Here is a 19,676-nt window from a genome sequence, read left to right on the forward strand (position 1 = left end):
CCGACTCTTAGTAAATTTGTTTCATCTATAAATGGATTTAGAGATTTTAATGAATTGTTTTTAATTGGAATATTCTTTTTATAGCTTCAATTTCTTCTTCAAATTTAATTTTTTGATCTCTTATTATGCAAACTTCTAACGCCTTTTCCATTTCCTTTGTAGTTAAATACTCATTGTCTTTTCTTTCAGATTTCGGTTTCTTCATTTGTAAAAATCTTCGACGGTATGCTGTTACTCTTATTAATTTTCTCAGTTTCGAAAATCTTTCGAAGAAATCTTCTTCAGTTGTTATGTTGTGAACTTTGATGGCTTCTATTTCGGTTGTTAATTCTGTAGGTTTTTTGTAATTTATAGTTTTAGTAATCAAAAACTCCGGACCATTTAACCACAGTGATTTATTTTTCAGCTCTGAAGGTGTAACTCCCCTGGATGCGTAGTCTGCTGGATTTTCCTGAGTACTTACGTGTGACCACTGATTAGGATTTAAGTTGGTAAGTATTTCAGAGACGCGATTGGCTACAAATACCTTCCATCGGCTGGGCAAGCTGTTTAACCAGGCTAAAACTATTGTGGAATCCGTCCATGCATGCAGGTTTGTATGTTCAATATTTAGAACCTTAGACGTCTCCAGCATTAATCGTGTAAGCTCTACAGCTCCGCATAATTCCAGCCTTGGTATAGACACTTGTTTGATAGGTGCCACTTTAGATTTTGCTGTTACCAACGACACATGGATATTCCCTTCCGCATCAATAGTTCGGATGTATACCACAGCGGCGTATGCTACCTTCGAGGCGTCGCAGAACCCATGGAGTTCCCTCTTGACGTCATTTAATCTCGTTCCAAGCCATCTAGGAATCTTCACTTCGCTTATGCTTTTCAGGTCTTCCCGGTAAGTACACCATTCCTGCAGTATTTTACTAGGTGCTTCATCATCCCAATCAATCCCCGCTATCCACAGCTTTTGTATCAACACCTTTGCTATGATTATACATGGTGTAACCCAGCCTAAGGGATCGAATAGGCGTGATATATCTGCTATTATTTTTCTTTTAGTAATAGGTGGTAGTAGTTCTGGAAGATCAACTTTATATCGGAAATGATCACTGTGCCGTTCCCAGGTAAGTCCCAAAAATTTTATTACTTCATCCATTTTTATTGTTATCCCATCCTTACATTCCTCTTTTTCCTTCCCGTTTTCCTGTTCATTTTCCCTGCTCTTAATCATTTTTAACAATTCTTCGTCATTACTCGCCCACTTCTGTAATCTGAATCCCGCTTTATTTAGTAAACTTTTCATTTGTGTATATAATTCTATTCCTTCTGCTACAGATTCACAACCGCTCATCATGTCATCCATGTAGAAGTTTTCTCTAACTTTATCCACAGCTAAAGGATAATTAAGACCTTCATCCTTTGCCACTTGTTGAAGCGTTCGAACTACTAAAAATGGAGCTGAAGCAGTACCGAAAGTCACTCTAACAAGTTTGAAATCTTTGATTGCCTCATTAGGGTTATTTCTCCATACCAATCTTTGAAAGTTAGTGTCATCTTCGTGTACCTTTATTTGCCGGTACATTTTAACAATATCTGCTGTAAGACAAATGTACGACAGTCTCCACTTCATCACTAAATGTCTCAAGTCTGGCTGAATGGTTGGTCCCACCATGAGGTTTTCATTCAGTGATACCCCATTTTTTCTTACCTGAGAGGCATTAGATACTACTCTGAGCTTAGTAGTATCCTTGTCCTCTCGAACAACTGCATGGTGTGGTAAATATACTGATTCTTCTCTTTCCAAGTCTGGTTCCAGTACTTCGAACATGTGTCCCATTTCCAAATACTCATTTATTACAGCCTTATAACTTTCTTTGAATTTGTTATCTTTTTCGAATCTTTTTTCCAGCCCTTTTAATCTTTGCACAGCTATACTTCTCGTCTCTCCTCTTTTGCACTCTGGGTTTTCTGTCTTAAAAGGCAATTTCACGATGTACCTTCCTTCTTTATCTCTAGTAGTTGTTTTAACATAAAATTCTTCACATTTTCTTTCTTCTTCTGTGTACTTTTGTTCCTTTGTGAGATTCATGCTATTTTCCAACTCCCAAAACTTTTTCAACAGTTCATCGCTTTCTTGTAACTGGCAATGCAACGATAATGTTTCTGCGTTTTGATAATTTGGTAGTTTCACCGTTCCCGATAAAATCCAACCCAAGCTCGTGGATTGAGCAAGGAGCGTTCCGTTTGATCCCTTTCGTATACCTTCTTGGATTATCTGACTAAATACTTCCGCACCCAATAATATGTCTATTTTATTGGGTCGGTTGTATTCTGGGTCAGCAAGTTCTATGCCTTGGAATTCTGAGTAATCTAATTGATCTATTTTCCTACTAGGGAGGAAAGAAGTAATAGATTTCAGAACGTACGCATTCACTGTGACACTCCAATTAGGGTCTAACCTAGATTTAACCTTTATGGTCACTTTCGCTTTTGAGACTAATCCTTTATCTCCACCCACTCCCAAAATCTTACCATGAATTGGTGTTTTTCTCAATTTCAAATCATTTACAGCCGATTCTGTAACGAAGTTTCCTTGAGAGCCTTGATCTAATAAGGCTCTCAACATGTAGTTGTTCCCATTTCTCGACTCAGTATTGATTAGCGCCGTCGCTAACAATACTTGTTTTACATTACCTGTCGAGACGTTACATGAAACCACAGTTGATGTTTTATTTGATTTACCTGCCTCATAAGGCCCCTTTGGTGGACTATCTTTTCCCTCTGACTCAACCTTAACAACATTAGACTGCGCGTTCTCTGCATTTTTTTGATGTAGTAGTGTGTGATGTTTACGATGGCATATTCTACACTTTTGACTAACGAGACAAGTCTTCGCACCATGATTTGAACCTAAACAATTGTAACACAAACTGTTTGATTGAATGAAATTACGACGATGGTCCACAGTTTCATTCGAAAATCTTCTACAAGCACTCAACTTGTGAGCCTCTGAACAAAATACACATTGAATTCCAGTAGACGTATGCATAGCTTTAAATTTTACAATATTATTATTTGCATTGAAATTGTTATGTGACTGATATCTATTTGAAACTACTTTGTTGTCTAAAAACTCTAGTGCTCTGTATCTGTTCGTCAAAAACTCAGTAAATTGTTCGTACTTAGGTAATTCCTCAGATGGAGTACTTTGTGTAATATTAAACTCCCACTGTTTTCTCGATTCGGCATCCAGTTTGAAACATAAAATATGTATAATAATTATGTCCCAATTCCTAATGTCTATACCCAAATTAGCTAACCCGCTCAAGCATCGGTATCAATTAATTCTTTTAAAGCCGTCGCAGATTCGTTTACTATATTCTTTTGGCTAAGCAATCGTTTCAAAATATAATGAGATAAATAGCGCTTATTATCGTACCTCGATTTCAACTGAGTCCAACAACGATCGTAATTAGCTTCAGATATCGGAATCTGCCTAAGTAACTGCTCAGCTTCGCTAGTGAGTGAACTTTTCAAATAGTGCATCTTTTGTACGTTATCTAATTTCGAGTTATTATGAATTAACGAGATAAACAAATCTCGGAATGTGATCCATTCCGTGTATTGCCCAGAAAAATTAGGAATAACTATTTTAGGTAACTTAAATGATTCAGCTTTAGAATCATGATGTTTCTCACTAACTTCAGTTCTAGCAGATTTTGATTTCGAAAATGACTCTATAGTAGACCTAAGCTCGGTTTTATAATCAGTGTATATCTCCTCTGCTAAATCATAAACATCCTTCTGTGAATATTAATGAGATTTTAATGCGGCACCATATTTTCTAATAAGTGACCTATGATTTTTCGCAAACTCAGCCCATAATTCCTCTAATGACTCCAATCTTGTTTTACAATAAGCCTCTGTAATTCGCTCTTTAGGAGATTTATTATAATTCTTTTTAGCTTTATAAATTTTATCATAAGTATCCACTTGTAAATTAATTTCCGAATCCATATTTAATAATTAACATTATAAACAAATGCGATTAATAAACCTTTTGCCAACGGGGTTTGAAACTCCAGAAACTTAAACTTACACAATCAAACTATAACTTCTATCAAAGACAAGTGTAAAATTTTCTAAGTCTAAAACACATTAAAACTTTACTATGTTAAAAATTACTAAAATATTTCTAAGTGTTTTTTCAATAAAAATCTAACCAAAATCGGGCATAGGTTCCCCGTCGGAACAAATTTTTCTTAAAATTAGACTAAGTTAATACTAAACATGCACACAAATTTTCAAAGTCCCAATGATCTTCAAATTATAACTAAATCTTCAAAGTTTATTCTTCCAAACAAATAAGGTTCAAATTCGCGTTTCCAATTCACTTCACTACGTATCGTATTTTAATATCACTTCCAAGTTTTAAAGTTATTTACCACGAAGCTATAGAGTTCAATTTTGCATGACTCGACCAATAAGAAAATAATTCAACACTCACAGTTTTTGTCCTTGTCACTCACTCGCGCGTGACGTCACTGGTCAGTTGTCCTTTTCTGGCACCTGAACTGGCTCCTGACGGCACCTCCTCACCAGCATCAGCACCAGCACCGTCCCGAAGTCCAAAGCCGGATTCGCCACCAAGCTCGGACCCCTGCTGCAGCAGCTCCAACTCCTCAGGGTGCTGCTCCTCCAGACAGGCACCACCAGATAGGCACCTCCAGTGCACCACACACCGCCTTAGTGCTCCAAAATTCGCGTCACCGTCAGAACGACTTTCCCATCCGGATGAGGTCTGGCACACCTTATCCGGCTCGAAGGACCATGTACACACCCCAGGTCCAGTCGAGGGAATGCTAGGCTAAATAAAAGCCAACTTCGCAAACAACGGTATATTGTTCCAAAGATAGTCGATTTCATACAAACAGATTTTACTATATAAAGGGCCCTCCGAATACTTCACTTGCGAGAGCTATTAAGCACAGCGCCATCTATTGGTAGTTTTACGAACTTTGTTCTTGTAAACACTTGTACAATAATTGTTAATCCAAATTTTTAGAAAAGCATTTTTCATGTCTTATTGTAACTAAATAATATTTTTTTAGTTCATTCATTATTTTCGAATAAAACAAAAGTAAATTTATAAGAACTAACGGCCCAGGGACGGCGTTCTTAAGCTTTGTTTAGGACAAGGATACATATTTAAAGTTTTTCTGGGAATTTGGCTAAATTGTTCAGCGTAAGAAATGGTCGATAATCAAGGATGCCAGGTCGATAATCAGGGATGAAAAAGATAAATAAAAAAACTTTATTTTTATTACAGTTAGGTATATTTAAATTCATCAATTTGTTCAGCCCACTTTCAAAGTTTAGTTAAAATGATAATTAACTCAAAAGATTTATACAGGGTGTGGTTTTGTAAAACAACGCCCATCTCAGAGGTTTTAGTGCCCATGAAAGTAGTTACAAGAAAAATATAAATAAAATATTTAACTATTACTTTAACAGGGTTTTTAGTAAAAAACCTTGTTTAAACGTATCCTAAAACATTCGAGACGCGCTTGATACCGTCCCCCCGCGTACCCCGCTACATCACCGAGCACATGCGGCCGCCTCCCCGAGAGAGCGGGGGAATACCATAATTTCCTGATTTCATGGATTTTGTTTGATGAAAATTTCACGTCCCACGTCCTTCCGCTTGCCGGGCGACTGCTCTTCTAACTGAGCTACTTAGACACTGGATGAACCCGTCGAATTTTCATTATTAATTTCAATATTTATAATTTTCAAATTAGTTTGAAATCACACAATATAATTAGTCCAAGGATATTCTTTATAAATTAATTAAATCACTCTTAACACAATATAAAATCACTGGTTAAGATAACCAAGCCATTAACAAATCATAAAATCCTACTAATATTAGAAATGGCAAAGTTTGGATGTCTGGATGTTTGGATGTCTGTAACTCTTTCACGCAAAAACTACTGAACGGATTTTGATGAAAATTTACTATTATTGTTCATAACCCAGAATAACTTATAGGCTATAATTCATGATGATCTGTAACAAACTAAATTATACGCTGGTGAAACAGCGGGCAAAAGCTAGTTTAAAATAAAATAATTTCAAATGAAAATAACAAAAGTAATGAATATCTATTGATAGTTTTAAAAGCCTTCAGAAAGCAAGAGTTAGTTTTTGCTTAGATAATCATATTGATTTGGCATCCTCGTAATAAAGGTTAAACAAAAATGTAAAACTGAATTATAGAACAATGAAAAGAGTTATTACGACACAGCAATAACGAACGACTTAAATAAATACATACCAAATAGAGCTATGGAAAGACAAGCAATACAAGCATATAATACTCGTAATAGCATATTAGAATTACATGCGTATGCGAAATTTCAGCTCAATTGGTTGTCTGGAAGTGGTTTCAATTCAGCTTGCAAGACTCCACTCATACAAATTTTGGCCGGCCGCGACTTTTAAATTTAATATCTTGAAAACTAATTGACTTATCCAAATAATTCTTTGACGTGTATTTTTTATTTTTTACAGAGAATATAGAAAGCTAAAAAACAAAATTAGTGAACATTCTCCATTCTGCTATAGATGGGCAATAGATGAGTTCAATCACCAAAAGAGTGCATTTTTTCAAATCAAATCAAAATATTTTATTCAATTTAGACCACTAGCACTGGTGGTACTTATGAACGTCAAAATATCCTACTTAATATACAGGGTGTTAGGTAAATGGGTATATGAGCCGACACTAGCAGTAGTAAATGAATTGGGAACTCTAGCACAAGCAAAACAGTGTTCAATCCGAACGCTCGCCGCAGGCTCGCTTCGTCGCTTCGCTCCTCGCCGCGGCTCGCTTCGTCGGATTGAACCCTGTTTTGCTTGTGCTAGTGTCCCCAATTCAGAATAAAGGACTCACCTGGTATCCAAGTGTCGAGCGCCGGTAATAAGCTAACGCATGCCGATCACCACCAACACCATTAAATAAAACCACACGCAACCACACACCACAACAAAAGTCATATCATAATAATATTAAACATCAAGTAAGTTTCGTCACGTTTGCACATTGAAACGGCATGAGTACTTAACATATTGCTTCAAATTACGTTTTGATAGAATTTCCACATGTCTGTAGTATAATTTAAACTTTGGCACGTAGAATCATCAGTTTACTGACATCCTCGAAAGAATGCGGTCAAGCCTAAGGAACAGAAATGAAATTTCTGAAACAAAAAGAATCATTAAAATTACGATGTATCTGTCCTGTGGTATCAAATAGCCCAAAGCGACATGGGAACCTTTTACCTAATACCATACGCAGCCTTATTTGCGGCCCATCTAATTGTGGAAAGACCAATTTAGTAATAAGCTTATTATTACATAAGGATGGTCCGTATGTGTATTCTAAATCTTTGTATCAACCTAAATATATATTTTTAGAAAAAGTATTGGCTATGGTTTCAGGCATATCTTACTATAAATACAATCATGACAGTGAAATTTTAAGTCCACACGAAGCTCTACCTGACTCAATAATTGTATTCGACGATGTGGCCTGTGAAAATCAAAATAATATTCGTGATTATTTCGCAATGGGACGACACAAAAATATAGATTGTTTTTATATCAATCAAACTTATACTAAAATACCCAAGCAACTTGTAAGGGATAACTCTAACCTTATAATATTATTTAAACAAGATGATATCAATTTGAAACATATTTATGATGAACACGTAGGTTCTGATATGTCATGGAATCAATTCCGTGAAATGTGCTCAATTGTTTGGAATAAAGCATTCAAGTATGTCGTTATAAACAAAGATTGTGAACGAGACAAAGGATATTATAGAATGGGTTTTGATACATTCATAGTTATTAACTAGTATTCATAAGGAGTTGTATTATTCCCATTTAATCAGTTGCTTTTGAGAATTCATACAGAGTAGAATCATATCTAAAATGGAGCGAAATCTTAAAGAACAAATTTTGAAATCTGCAACAGCTGTAAAAAGAAAGATTAATTTGATTAAAGATACCAAAAATAGAAATGATTTGGTCTTAAATACAATATTTAAACCTATTGTTGATCCGCTTAATCAACTAACCAACAAAACTGATGAAGAATACCAAGAAAAAGAAAAAAATATAGATGAAAAAATACTACCGAAAAAAATAAAAAAAAATCATAGCGAGTCATCATGTTCTGAGAGTGAAGATTATACGGAGTCAGTTGATGGAAAAGATCACTCAGATAGTGAGATTTTTCAAAGTACAAATCAAACTCTTACTGTATCGCCAACTTTAGATCCTAATATCAGCGATGGTTCATTTAAATCACTTTTATCGTCACCAAATACAACAAATTAATCTATGTCATGGTCAACCTCCTCGGAAGTGATACAAAACATTCCGTATGGGTTCAGAAATGAGCGAGGAAAACTGATGATTGGGAAAGCTCGAGTTTATGATGATGATCGCACTTCAGGGTGGAAAATTGGAAATAATATTTACAAAAAGACACCTGGCTTGAAAGAATTATTGTGTAAGAAAACCCCTAATTTGAATATTATTACAGAAGAAGACTTGCAAAATTATAAAATTATACTTATAGACACCAGTGCACATAAACGTAATTGGGATCCATCCAAAGCAATAAATAGCAACAAAGGATTCAAATACATGAATATAATTAAGCCCTTGTTCAAATATTCAAAGAATGTTTCGAGTAGTATGGAAAGTATTCCAACTATTTCTAGAGGAGAAGGTATGAAACTACTGAAAAAAGTGAAAGCTAATACAGACATTGTATATTGGGATGATCCAAACGAGCTAGTAGAACGACTGAAATTACTATATGCATCAAAAGAAGCTGGAAACACTGGGTTGAATAATGAAATTTATGCAATAATTGAGGAATTATATGAAGCTGGCCTCATAAACGTTGAATATAAAAAGAATACATTTGGAAAATTAGGCAGTCTCTATGCGACAGTAAAGAAAGCACCAAGCGTGCAATGAATATCGACAAATTTGGTCATCATGTACATAAGCGTTTACGTTTAGCAGAATTCATTGATTCCACTAATACGTTAATAAAAACAGGAACAGGTGATTTTGATTTAAAATTGGCACGGTTAAAAGGATTACAATTTCCTGAACAAGACGACGAAGCTGTGAATAAAGCGTATTTAGAAAAACATGTTTCTGAACTGAAAAATGAAATTAAAAAAATTCACAGTAACGTAAAAAACTACTTAAAAAATTTAGAAAAAGCGACAACCGACAGTTTGGGTACATTATATTACACTAAAAAAGAAATCGATCGCATGATTCAACAGAACTCAACTACAAAATGAGTAAACAAGATATAGTCAACGAACTTCACAGAGCAGCAAGAAGGAACTTTTCCCGCCGATGTACAATCATAAAAAAAATAGACGATTTATGGCAGGCTGACCTTATAGATTTGCAAAAATATTCAAAATATAACAAAGGATTTAAATACGTTCTGGTAGTAATTGATGCGTTTTCAAAGTACGTATGGGTTAGACCATTAAAAGCAAAGTCTAAGACATGTGTCACGAAAGCTATGCAAAATATATTATCTCACACAGCACGAACCCCCAAAAATTTGCAAACTGATTTTGGTACTGAGTTTTATAATGTTACTTTTAATCACCTAACTCAAAAATATAATATAAACCATTATTCTACATTTTCTGTTAAAAAAGCATCCATAGTAGAACGAGTAATACGAACAATCAAATCACATCTTTACAAACTTTTTAGTTTATGTGGACGATATCAATGGATTGGAAATAATATGGATTCCGTCATCCAGCATTATAATAATACGATACACAGAATTACTAAATGTAAACCTGTTGATGTAACTTCATTAAACGAGTCATTAGTTCGGGCTAACATTGTCAGATCATATCAAAATAAAACAAATAAAAGATCTAAATTTCGAGTTGGTGATTTGGTTCGTATAAGTAAATATAAGGGGGAATTTTATAAAGGGTATACGCCAAATTGGTCGACAGAAATTTTTCGCATTATAAAGGATAACCGAACTAATCCTAAAACTTATCAAATAGAAGACAAATACAAACAAAAGATATTAGGTTCTTTTTATGAACACGAATTACAAAAAACCAAATACCCAGACCTCTACCTCATCGAGAAAGTCTTAAAAAGAAAAGGAAATAAACTGTTTGTGAAATGGTTAGGCTTAAATAATGAAGAGAATAGTTGGGTGGATAAAAAAGAACTTGTAACATAGTATAAATAACACATAATGGTATCTTTGCGTCACTTGTGGATTATCGATGAAGGAGGGCAGTGGTATTATTAACAGCCTAATAGATCGTTTACCGTTTGAGCTACATTTACCTGGCTATCAATTTTGTGGACCTGGCACACAACTCCAGAAACGATTACTAAAGGGCAATCGAGGTATTAACAAATTGGATGAAGCTTGCATGTATCACGATATTGCTTACACCAACAGTGATTTGAACGTTCGTCATAAGGCAGATTTAGAACTTTTGAATATGGCTAAAAGAAGATTAAAATCTAAAGATGCTGGCAAAGGAGAAAAAATTGCATCATGGATAGTAAAAAATACCATGAAGACAAAACTCAAAGCAGGCGCTGGGGTAAAACCATTTATGTCTGGCGTAAAAAAGATACATTCTCTATTAAAAAAACTTAAATCTAAAGACAATCGTTCAGCTATCAAACATGCATATGCAGCTGCAAAGAAGCTATTTAAAAACAAAAAGGGAATTCGTTTGCCACGCTTTATTCCTATTCCAAAATATGGAGGATTTTTACCTCTTATTCCCATTTTCGCGGGGTTGTCGGCTTTGGGATCACTGGCTGGAGGCGCGGCGGGGATAGCAAAGGCAGTTAATGATTCTAAAGCGGCTCAAAGAAGTCTTCAAGAGGCAGAACGACACAATAGGATGATGGAAGCAGTGGCTGTAGGGAAAGGCTTGTATATAAAACCTCATAAAAAAGGAGCAGGCTTATATTTAGAACCTTCAAAAAACTAATTAAGCGGCTACCCAGGCGTGCGCTGAATAATTTGGATATTTTAGACAACACTAAAGACATACCATATTTTCGTGGGGTCTTTATGCGAGACACATTACCTTCAAAATCTAGAAAAATAGAATGTGCAATACTAAATTTAGACAGCTCAGATAATCCAGGAACACATTGGGTAGCCTATGTTAAGCAAAACAAATATGTTGAATATTTTGATAGTTTTGGCAATTTAAAACCACCATTAGAATTGATAAAATATTTAAACCATTTACCTATAAACTATAATTACATACAACAACAAAAATTTGGCACCGTAAACTGCGGTCATCTATGTATAAAATTTTTAAGAGACTATTGGAAAGAGATACCTATATAATAATGAAGTAGATCAAAATATGTCACTACAAAAATGTCTTTCACTGTGTCTATCACCGGGAGAGGTGCGTCTTTGACAACAAACTACTCACCTACATTAGCATTAAATGGAAACTATGAGTGTGGTCTTTTATACTTCTCTACATTCAACTCTATACCAAATGTAGATGAAAGAAACAATAAATTTTATTATGACAAAGATAAAATTGTAACGATTCCTGAAGGTTCCTATGAACTTGAAGATATTTGTGATTATTTAAAGAGTAACATCCAAAACACTGCTTTACAATTGAATTGCAATAATAATACATTGAAGACTACTATTTTCTGCTCTAAAGAAATAGATTTCGATAAAAACGATTCACTTGGTAGAATATTAGGATTTGGTAAAAGTAAAGTAAAACCATTTATAAGTACAGAATCGCAATATCCAGTCAACATTTTACCTACAACCATCGTGCGCATCGAATGTGATGTAGTAAGCGGTTCATTTGTGAATGGAAGAGCTAGTCATATAATTCACGAATTTGTTCCTAATGTACCACCTGGCTATCGAATTATTGAAGTACCTAAAAATTTAATATATTTTCCAGTCAATCAAAGTTCAATAGGTGAAATAAATATTAGACTGCTAGATTCAGAAAATAAACAAATTAATTTACGCGGCGAAGAAGTGCAGCTGTATTTACACTTCAGAAAAAATGCTAAATTTCAATAAAAACCCTTCTACCTCAAGTATTCAACTCATTCCTAAAAGAACCATTCATAAAGGAGCACCGATTCAACTGAAAAAGAAACTTACTAAGAACAATAAGGAATTTCTCAAATTAATAGCCTTATTACGATGAACATTTTAAATGTATCCCAACAAACGTCATACGACAACAGTATCGAAAGTTTTGAATATCATTCATATAAACCATATGTAACAAGTTTTAACAAAAATGATGAAATACGTATACCTATAAATCAGCAAGACTTGTATGTATTGCCAGCACTCAGCACTTTGTATATTGAAGGCAAAGCAAATGTAGTTAAATTAACTACTAAAGAAAAAGTATCTAGCATACATTTTGTGAACAATCCTGTGTTGTTCCTGTTTCAAGACATTCGCTATGAATTGAATGGAATAGAAATCGATAAGATTAAAAACGCTGGTATTACGACGACCATTAAATCGTATCTTTCGTTAAATGAAAATGAATCTCAAACTGCAAGAGTTTGGGGTTGGTCAGATACCGGTATAGATGTTCATGATGGTGCGTTTTCGGTTTCTATACCTTTGAATAAAATTTTAGGATTCGCTGAAGATTATGAAAAAATCATTTTAAACTGTAAACATGAATTAGTGTTACTAAGAAGTAATACGAATCTCAATGCTGTACAGTTGAAGAATGACGAAGTTGTAGATGACATATTAATAGATAAAATTGTTTGGAGAGTCCCTCACGTCAAAGTTTCTGATCGGGAAAGAATTAATTTATTGAAACATTTAGAGAAAGATCGTTCTATAACGCTAGCATTTAGAAATTGGGATTTGTATGAATATCCTCTGCTACCTAAGACACGTAAACACACATGGTCAATCAAAACATCTTCGCAAATCGACAAGCCTCGATTTGTTATTATTGCGTTACAAACTGCCCGCAAGCATAAACCAGAAAAGTCCATGTCAGAATTTGACCATTGTAATATACGCGATGTAAAAGTTTATTTAAATTCTTTGTATTATCCCTACGAAAGTTTAAACGTCAGTTTTTCAAGCGATAGGTATGCTTTATTATATGAGCAATATTCAAGGTTTCAACAGTCATATTACGGACGTCGTGCCGAGCCTTTGTTGTCTCTCAAAAAGTTTAAAGATATTGCTCCGTTATTTGTGATTGACTGTTCTCGACAACACGAAACGTTAAAAGGTTCCATAGACGTGAGAGTTGAAATAGAAAGCGATCAAGAAATACCTGATCAGACTGCGGCTTATTGTTTGATATTAAATGACTGTATATTTGAGTATAAACCCCTAAGTAATATTATAAAAAAGGTATCATGAGCAGAGAAATTATTTATGTGGATTTACAAGGATTCAAAAATATGCATAATGATTTTATTGTAAAAGAATTGGCTACAGCTACGGAACACAATACCCAAGTTTTTTTTAGTAAAACCACCGTATCCCTTTTCTGCTTTAACATACAAAGAAAAGAAAATGGTTTGTTGGCTTGAAAAACACAGACACCTCCTTTGGCGGGAAGGTCTTATAGACTATAGAGAATTTAAAAGAATAGTAAAACATTTTTTAAAAGACTATCATATAATTGTAAAGGGTGAAGAAAAAGTAAAATGGATGCAGGAATTGTGTGGCCATAATTATGTTACAGATATAAGCAATAAGGGTATTCCTAATTTAAATACCCTGAGTGAAATGTACTGTATGAATTTTAAGTGTTATAACTGTTTTACTCATACTAATTCACAATATTGTGCTTTAAAAAATGTTGTGTGTATAAGAAAATGGTGTGTACAGAAAAATATTACTGTGAATTAATTTAAAAAGAAAAAATTAAATAAAATGTTAATGTAGATTTAAAATTGTATGTAGTTTAATAATAGTTTTTATGTTAATTTAATATTGTGATTATAAATATTTTCTAATTAATAAATATTAATGATTCAAATAACTTTTTTATTTTTTTAACATCTTAGAAATTGTTGCATTTTAAGGATCTGAGGTTTATTACAATTAATTGTAGATACTCATCCCTTAAAAATATTAACAAGAACCTTATAACTTAAAATGCAAAAATATCTACACAGTAAAATGAAAACCCAAGATTGAGGTAAATATGTTTTATTTTTATTATAATAATTACCTAGTTACAAACTTTTATTTACTTACAAATATATTACACAATAATTATAATTATCATTTACATAGTAGCCCATATCTAAAACTAACATTTTACTTTTAAGATAATAAGAAAAAACAAAAATAGAAATCACAAAACTAATATTCACTTCCTCCAAGTTTCCGAGATATTTTTGATACAAGTTCCTCCGTTTCATGAAGGATATTGTCCACCACACTTGTCACAATGTATTGAGCACTAGTGATTACATCTCCGTCTCTTGAATCATCCTCGATCGCCTCCGGAGAAGTAGTCAAGTCAAAAATCTTTATTTTTATGAGCTGTCGTCCTTCTTTTTCATGCTTCACTTTAACGAAAGATGTTGACGCCATCTTCAACTTCTTGTCCAAATTCTGTGCACTCTTCCTGGATTTTGAAATTCCTCTTTTCTTCTTAATATTTTCTTGTGCCGGCAAGTTTGGTAACGGGCGACAATCTTCAGCAAAATAAATCGGAGTCCAATCAGGACTACCAACGTTTACTAACGTGGACGACATCTTGAATTATTATTTGTAACAAAAACTTAAGATGACTGCTCGCTGTGAATATCGATGTGGTAATGACTCTCACTTTGAGCAATTTAATAGGACATAGCGTAAACATTGTGCTGACATGCAACTGCAATCTGACCTATCTCAGGTGCGAGACTTAGTGTGAACAAAAACCTGTTGAAACTTGTATCAAGCAAGCGTGCATGTTTCCATGTATACAATCTGATCGATGTTCAGAAACGATAAAAAATGTGATCTATTTAGCACAAATTGAAACAAGTCAGAACTTGCATTTAACAAGAAACTAAATAAGAAAAAGGTATGCAATGAAACATGAGAATACTGAAATGTAATTTATTAATAATTGTCACCCATATACCTATTACATTATTTACAAAATAGGACAAAAATGTTTATCTACAATACATAACTAAAACTTACTTCTATTTATATTACTAATATTCTAACGCGATATTTATCTAACAATCCTTATCTATCCATAACTATGATAAAACTAACAAATAAAGCAGGTACTAATAAATAAGCATACAGCATCAAAAAGTTATAGAATAATGTCCCCACGACTTAGTGGCGATATTATTATCCATAATAAAGCGTTTGTCATCTTTCTTTGAAAGTGCTATTTTATTTTGTTCTCTTGTATAAATTTGGTGCTTGATTGTTTTAAAAAGCACATTTTTGCCTCTAAGGTCTGTTCCTGTTGAAAGAACTTTTACATAATCTGAAAAGTTTAATTTCTTGGTCACAGGTTTTTTTACCCCTTTTGCCTTTTTGATTTCATAATTGTCAGTTTTTATGCTGTACAATTTTGATCGTAACCCTACAAACTCTAACAATAATTGTCCACCTAATTCGTCTTTAAATAATCCAGGCACCTTTTTGTTCTTTGGGATGATATTGTAACAGTTGTTATCAACATAATTGCTTGTATCAAAATAGATCGCGAAATTTTCTTTCAAATCTCGATAAAAATCATCTGTGTGTATATCATATAGTAAACTATCAGTGTCCGTGTAACACAAAGATATTTTTTCTTTGTAAAAGTTTTTCATTACAGAATAATGAAAGTCATACATGTGACTTTTTGATAACTCTAACACTGAAAACCCTATGTAAATGGGCTTATTTAAAATAACCTTCTCACGTTGTAATTGTATCGCAACTAAGTTTTCATCAAACACTGTTGCACTATGAAAATTAGGACGGGCAATCAATTGTTCGGCGGAATGACATTTGTTAGTTACATTGCGCTCATCATGCCATGTACTGACAAGCTTTACATCAAGTCTCAATATATGACTGTTGTTACTAAAACTAACACGAGACGACGACAGCAAGATTACTCTGATGTTTGCTTCCTTTTTAACCATAAAATATGCTACCTATAACCAAAGTTAAAAAAAATACTTGGTAAGCCTTTGTACTAGTGGTGTCATTCCAGCGGTGCATCACCAATTCTATCACAATCTTCTTGTAGATTCTTTTAATCATAAAGCTGAGAGTGATTCAGATTTGCTTTTTTTAGTTATAAAGCTTTTTACCTATTATTGATTACTTATAAAAATACATAAAAATGTCACTAATTAAAGAAATTTAGTTTGTCACAGATCGTCATAAATTATAGTCTATTATGTTATGTTATTCTGGGTTATAAACAAAAATACTGTAAAGTTTCATCAAAATCTGTTCGGTAGTTTTTGCGCGAAAGAGTTACAAATTTCCAGACATCCTGATATCCAGACATCCTAACTTTCGCATTTATAATATTAGTAGGATCGAAGTACCTTCATCACTAAGTAAATCACTGGAGATCAAATTAGAAAATGCTTGGATTTCTATTAAATCAGCTCCTTCAGGCAATGGCGAATCTGAAAATATTAAAAAAACACAAACATAAAATCCGTACCGCGCGGGAATAACTTGACATCTCGACCTGCACTTTTTTTTTTTATTAGCTTAAACGTTTCCTCTACCTTATACCCTTCTGGTATAAAAAACTCAACTCGAAATATCCAAAAATACTTGAAATACAGCTCTTGTTCACAAGTAAATATCTCCAATTTAGGCAATAAATATTTGACATAACGATATATCCAATTAATATTATTCGTACAAACATTTATATTTCGATTTATCAATGTATGTCAGAACACGTATTTGTTAATATCTCGACTTATACATTTATGGATTTTCGTTTTTAATTTGACAAAAACAGTTATCAAGTTATGATCCACTCTGAGTACTAAACACATCCATGATATGTGCAGTTGTCTAGTTATGCACACTGTCAAGAGTTTGGATATTTGGAGTTATCCAGCTATTACATTCGTATAATCATATGTTTATATGTGTTTTAGCAGTTGTTAAAATATAACATTGTCAGGATTTCGAGCGTCTTTAAATATTTTTTACTTTGCAACCCCTGAAAATATTTTTTAATATATTTAAGCGTTAATTATTACCTACTTTTATTACTATTTTCAATAGTTTAAAACTAAATGAACGTTTAAATAGCAAGTTGAAAGTAGAAGGATAAGTTTAGTCAATAGGTAGGTACTATCTACTTATGTTTTTTCATAACAGACTAAGATTTCGTTTGACAACCGAATATAAGTAAAAAATCTAATAATAAACTTTTGGGTCAACTTTAAGTTCCGGATATTTTTTTATAGTCTATTGACTTCAATGACATTAATTAGGAATAATGATGAGGTAAGTAGGGTCGATACGCCAGATCTCGTCTATTTAGTGAGTTGGTAGATTTGAGGAATAAAAATAATATTCAATTTTTCGTTATCATTTTGAACGAAAAATTGTTGTCATTATGCTCTCTTTAGTCTTTATAAGTATAGTATTAAACTTGCTCTAAACCATTAGAAGTTTTAATATCTTTGTAATATTAATATTATAGAAAACATGCATTCAAAATCACTAATAATTAATAACAGCATGGAAATAAAAAAATATAGATAAAATCTTACTAATTGGTATTCAAAATATTTAGGTATCACACTTAATAATTATAAACATTCATATATTTTAGTTTATTTCAATTTTTTTTTAATTTCAATAGCATGGCTCAATTTGCAATATGGTCTCCTCTCTAGGCACAGTTTGCTTTTTAATATTATTAACAACGTCTGTACTCTGTATTTAAAAAATTGTCTTGATAATGTGGACGCAAATTGGCCATCACAAAGGGTAAGCTACATTTGGAGCGTGTATTAGCGTCCAAGAAAAGGCCTAAGTACTGAAAAAAATCTTTGTGTTCGATAAGTCATGTAAATAACGTTTTAAATAATATACAACATGCATTGTTTTGTATATTTTAATATCTTAGACCCAGTTAGACCAGACCGCGATCACTTCTGACGCAAAGTGGAAAATTCATTGTAGTAAATTCGCATCCACCTTATTTGAAGTGTCATTTAATTTAAATTAAATTTAAATTTAAAGTACAATCACCGATATCATTATCCGTATTGTATGGTTCATGGTTAAGGCTTAGAGACTGCGGTAAATCCCAAACTAGACCTAAATATATTAAAAACTTACCTTGAAACGCGCACCTGCTCACGTGGGATTTATTTTTGGCAAAAACGGTAGCATGCTATAAGATTTTTTTAATGTGGGTTTACCTGTCATACATTCAGGGAATCATAGCAATAGCTTTCGTTCTAGAGTGATCCGTCATTTGGACGTGAACTGGACGGTGGACGCGAAAGGGCGTGTCGACCTTACGCAAAAATATTTCAGTTAATTTTAATTATTTTAAGCTTAATGGTAAGCCTAAAATAATTAAAATTAATTGTGCTTGTTATGAAGCATGGCTTTTGTTCTTTTATTTGTCTATTTTTTTAATTTTAAGGAAACGTACAATTATCTGATCAAAAGCAATCATAATCTGCGATTATATTTGATTTTTCTAATAAATTTGTTACTATTTCATTGCAAAAGTGATAAAAATATGTTCTATTTTTATGTTTTGTTTTTTTACTTAAACTTCATTCAAAATAATTAACTTAAATCCAATTTTTACACCTTAAATGTTTGTTTTTCTTTGGTAAATAACTTGACAAGTCGTCGGTACACAACTTGACAAGTCTTTTTTTTAATAGATTAAGAAGATAATTTAATTAAATTCTTACGCCAATCGAAAGATACGCATCAAATTAGCTTATTTCAATCATAAAAATATCAATTATCATTAATTCAGATTTACCAGAGAACTCTAAACTTTAAAATCGCTCCCCTGAAAAGTACGCAAAAATGACATGTCAAGTTATTCCCGCGCGGTACGGAAATACCTTTTCTACGCAATAATGCAAATTGATGTTCATTTAGACAAATTTTATGTAAATGTGTGAAGTCAGCATGGTTAAGATTATTAGCCAACTGTTCTAAACTGGTGCCCATAAATTTAAATGTATCAACAAATCTTGCTGCAACAAAAGTATCGTCTGAAAGAGGAATAAACTTAGTAAAGGAGATGTAATTTTCCTTACTTTTTGGAATTACTTTGATGGACCCGGGAATACGGCTTAGCTCCCGAATGAACAAATGGCAGTCATAGCCTGACAAATTGTGAAAAAAAATTGGAACGAATTTTGGGATTTGAAACTTAAGATTACAAAACGAGTGAGCGGCGCCTCTATAGGTACCTGTGAAGTGACAGTGATCTCTCACTTTATCACCAATTAACAAATTTGAACATAAGTAACAATACTCCGCGCTGTCAAATTTGTATAAATCGTCACCGTCAAAAATAATAGGCACAGGATCCTCGGAA

The 19,676-nt window shown here is 33.2% G+C and overlaps 1 protein-coding gene across 1 annotated transcript; it reads right to left on the reverse strand.

The window, feature by feature from the left end:
• Positions 1 to 46: 46 nt before the first annotated feature.
• LOC135086306 (uncharacterized) lies at positions 47 to 14,872 on the reverse strand. Its single transcript, XM_063981092.1, has 4 exons — positions 14,585 to 14,872; positions 4,567 to 4,864; positions 2,740 to 2,814; positions 47 to 2,691 (listed from the first exon to the last, which is right to left on the reverse strand). Exons 1-4 carry the CDS (start codon positions 14,870 to 14,872, stop codon positions 47 to 49), a joined length of 3,306 nt encoding a protein of 1,101 aa, XP_063837162.1.
• Positions 14,873 to 19,676: the final 4,804 nt, after the last annotated feature.

The sequence above is a fragment of the Ostrinia nubilalis genome, chromosome W (assembly GCF_963855985.1).
Source record: "Ostrinia nubilalis chromosome W, ilOstNubi1.1, whole genome shotgun sequence".
Taxonomy (NCBI): domain Eukaryota; kingdom Metazoa; phylum Arthropoda; class Insecta; order Lepidoptera; family Crambidae; genus Ostrinia; species Ostrinia nubilalis.

Excerpts from the sequence above, each read along its gene's own strand:
- LOC135086306 (XM_063981092.1), bottom strand. The coding sequence starts at position 14,872 with ATGTCGTCCACGTTAGTAAACGTTGGTAGTCCTGATTGGACTCCGATT. Across the intron at positions 4,865-14,584 it reads ATGATTCAAGAGACGGAGAT|CCTAGCATTCCCTCGACTGG; the intron begins GTAATCACTAGT and ends GCTTTTATTTAG. Across the intron at positions 2,815-4,566 it reads GCCGTCAGGAGCCAGTTCAG|AGAACGCGCAGTCTAATGTT; the intron begins GTGCCAGAAAAG and ends AAAAAAATGCAG.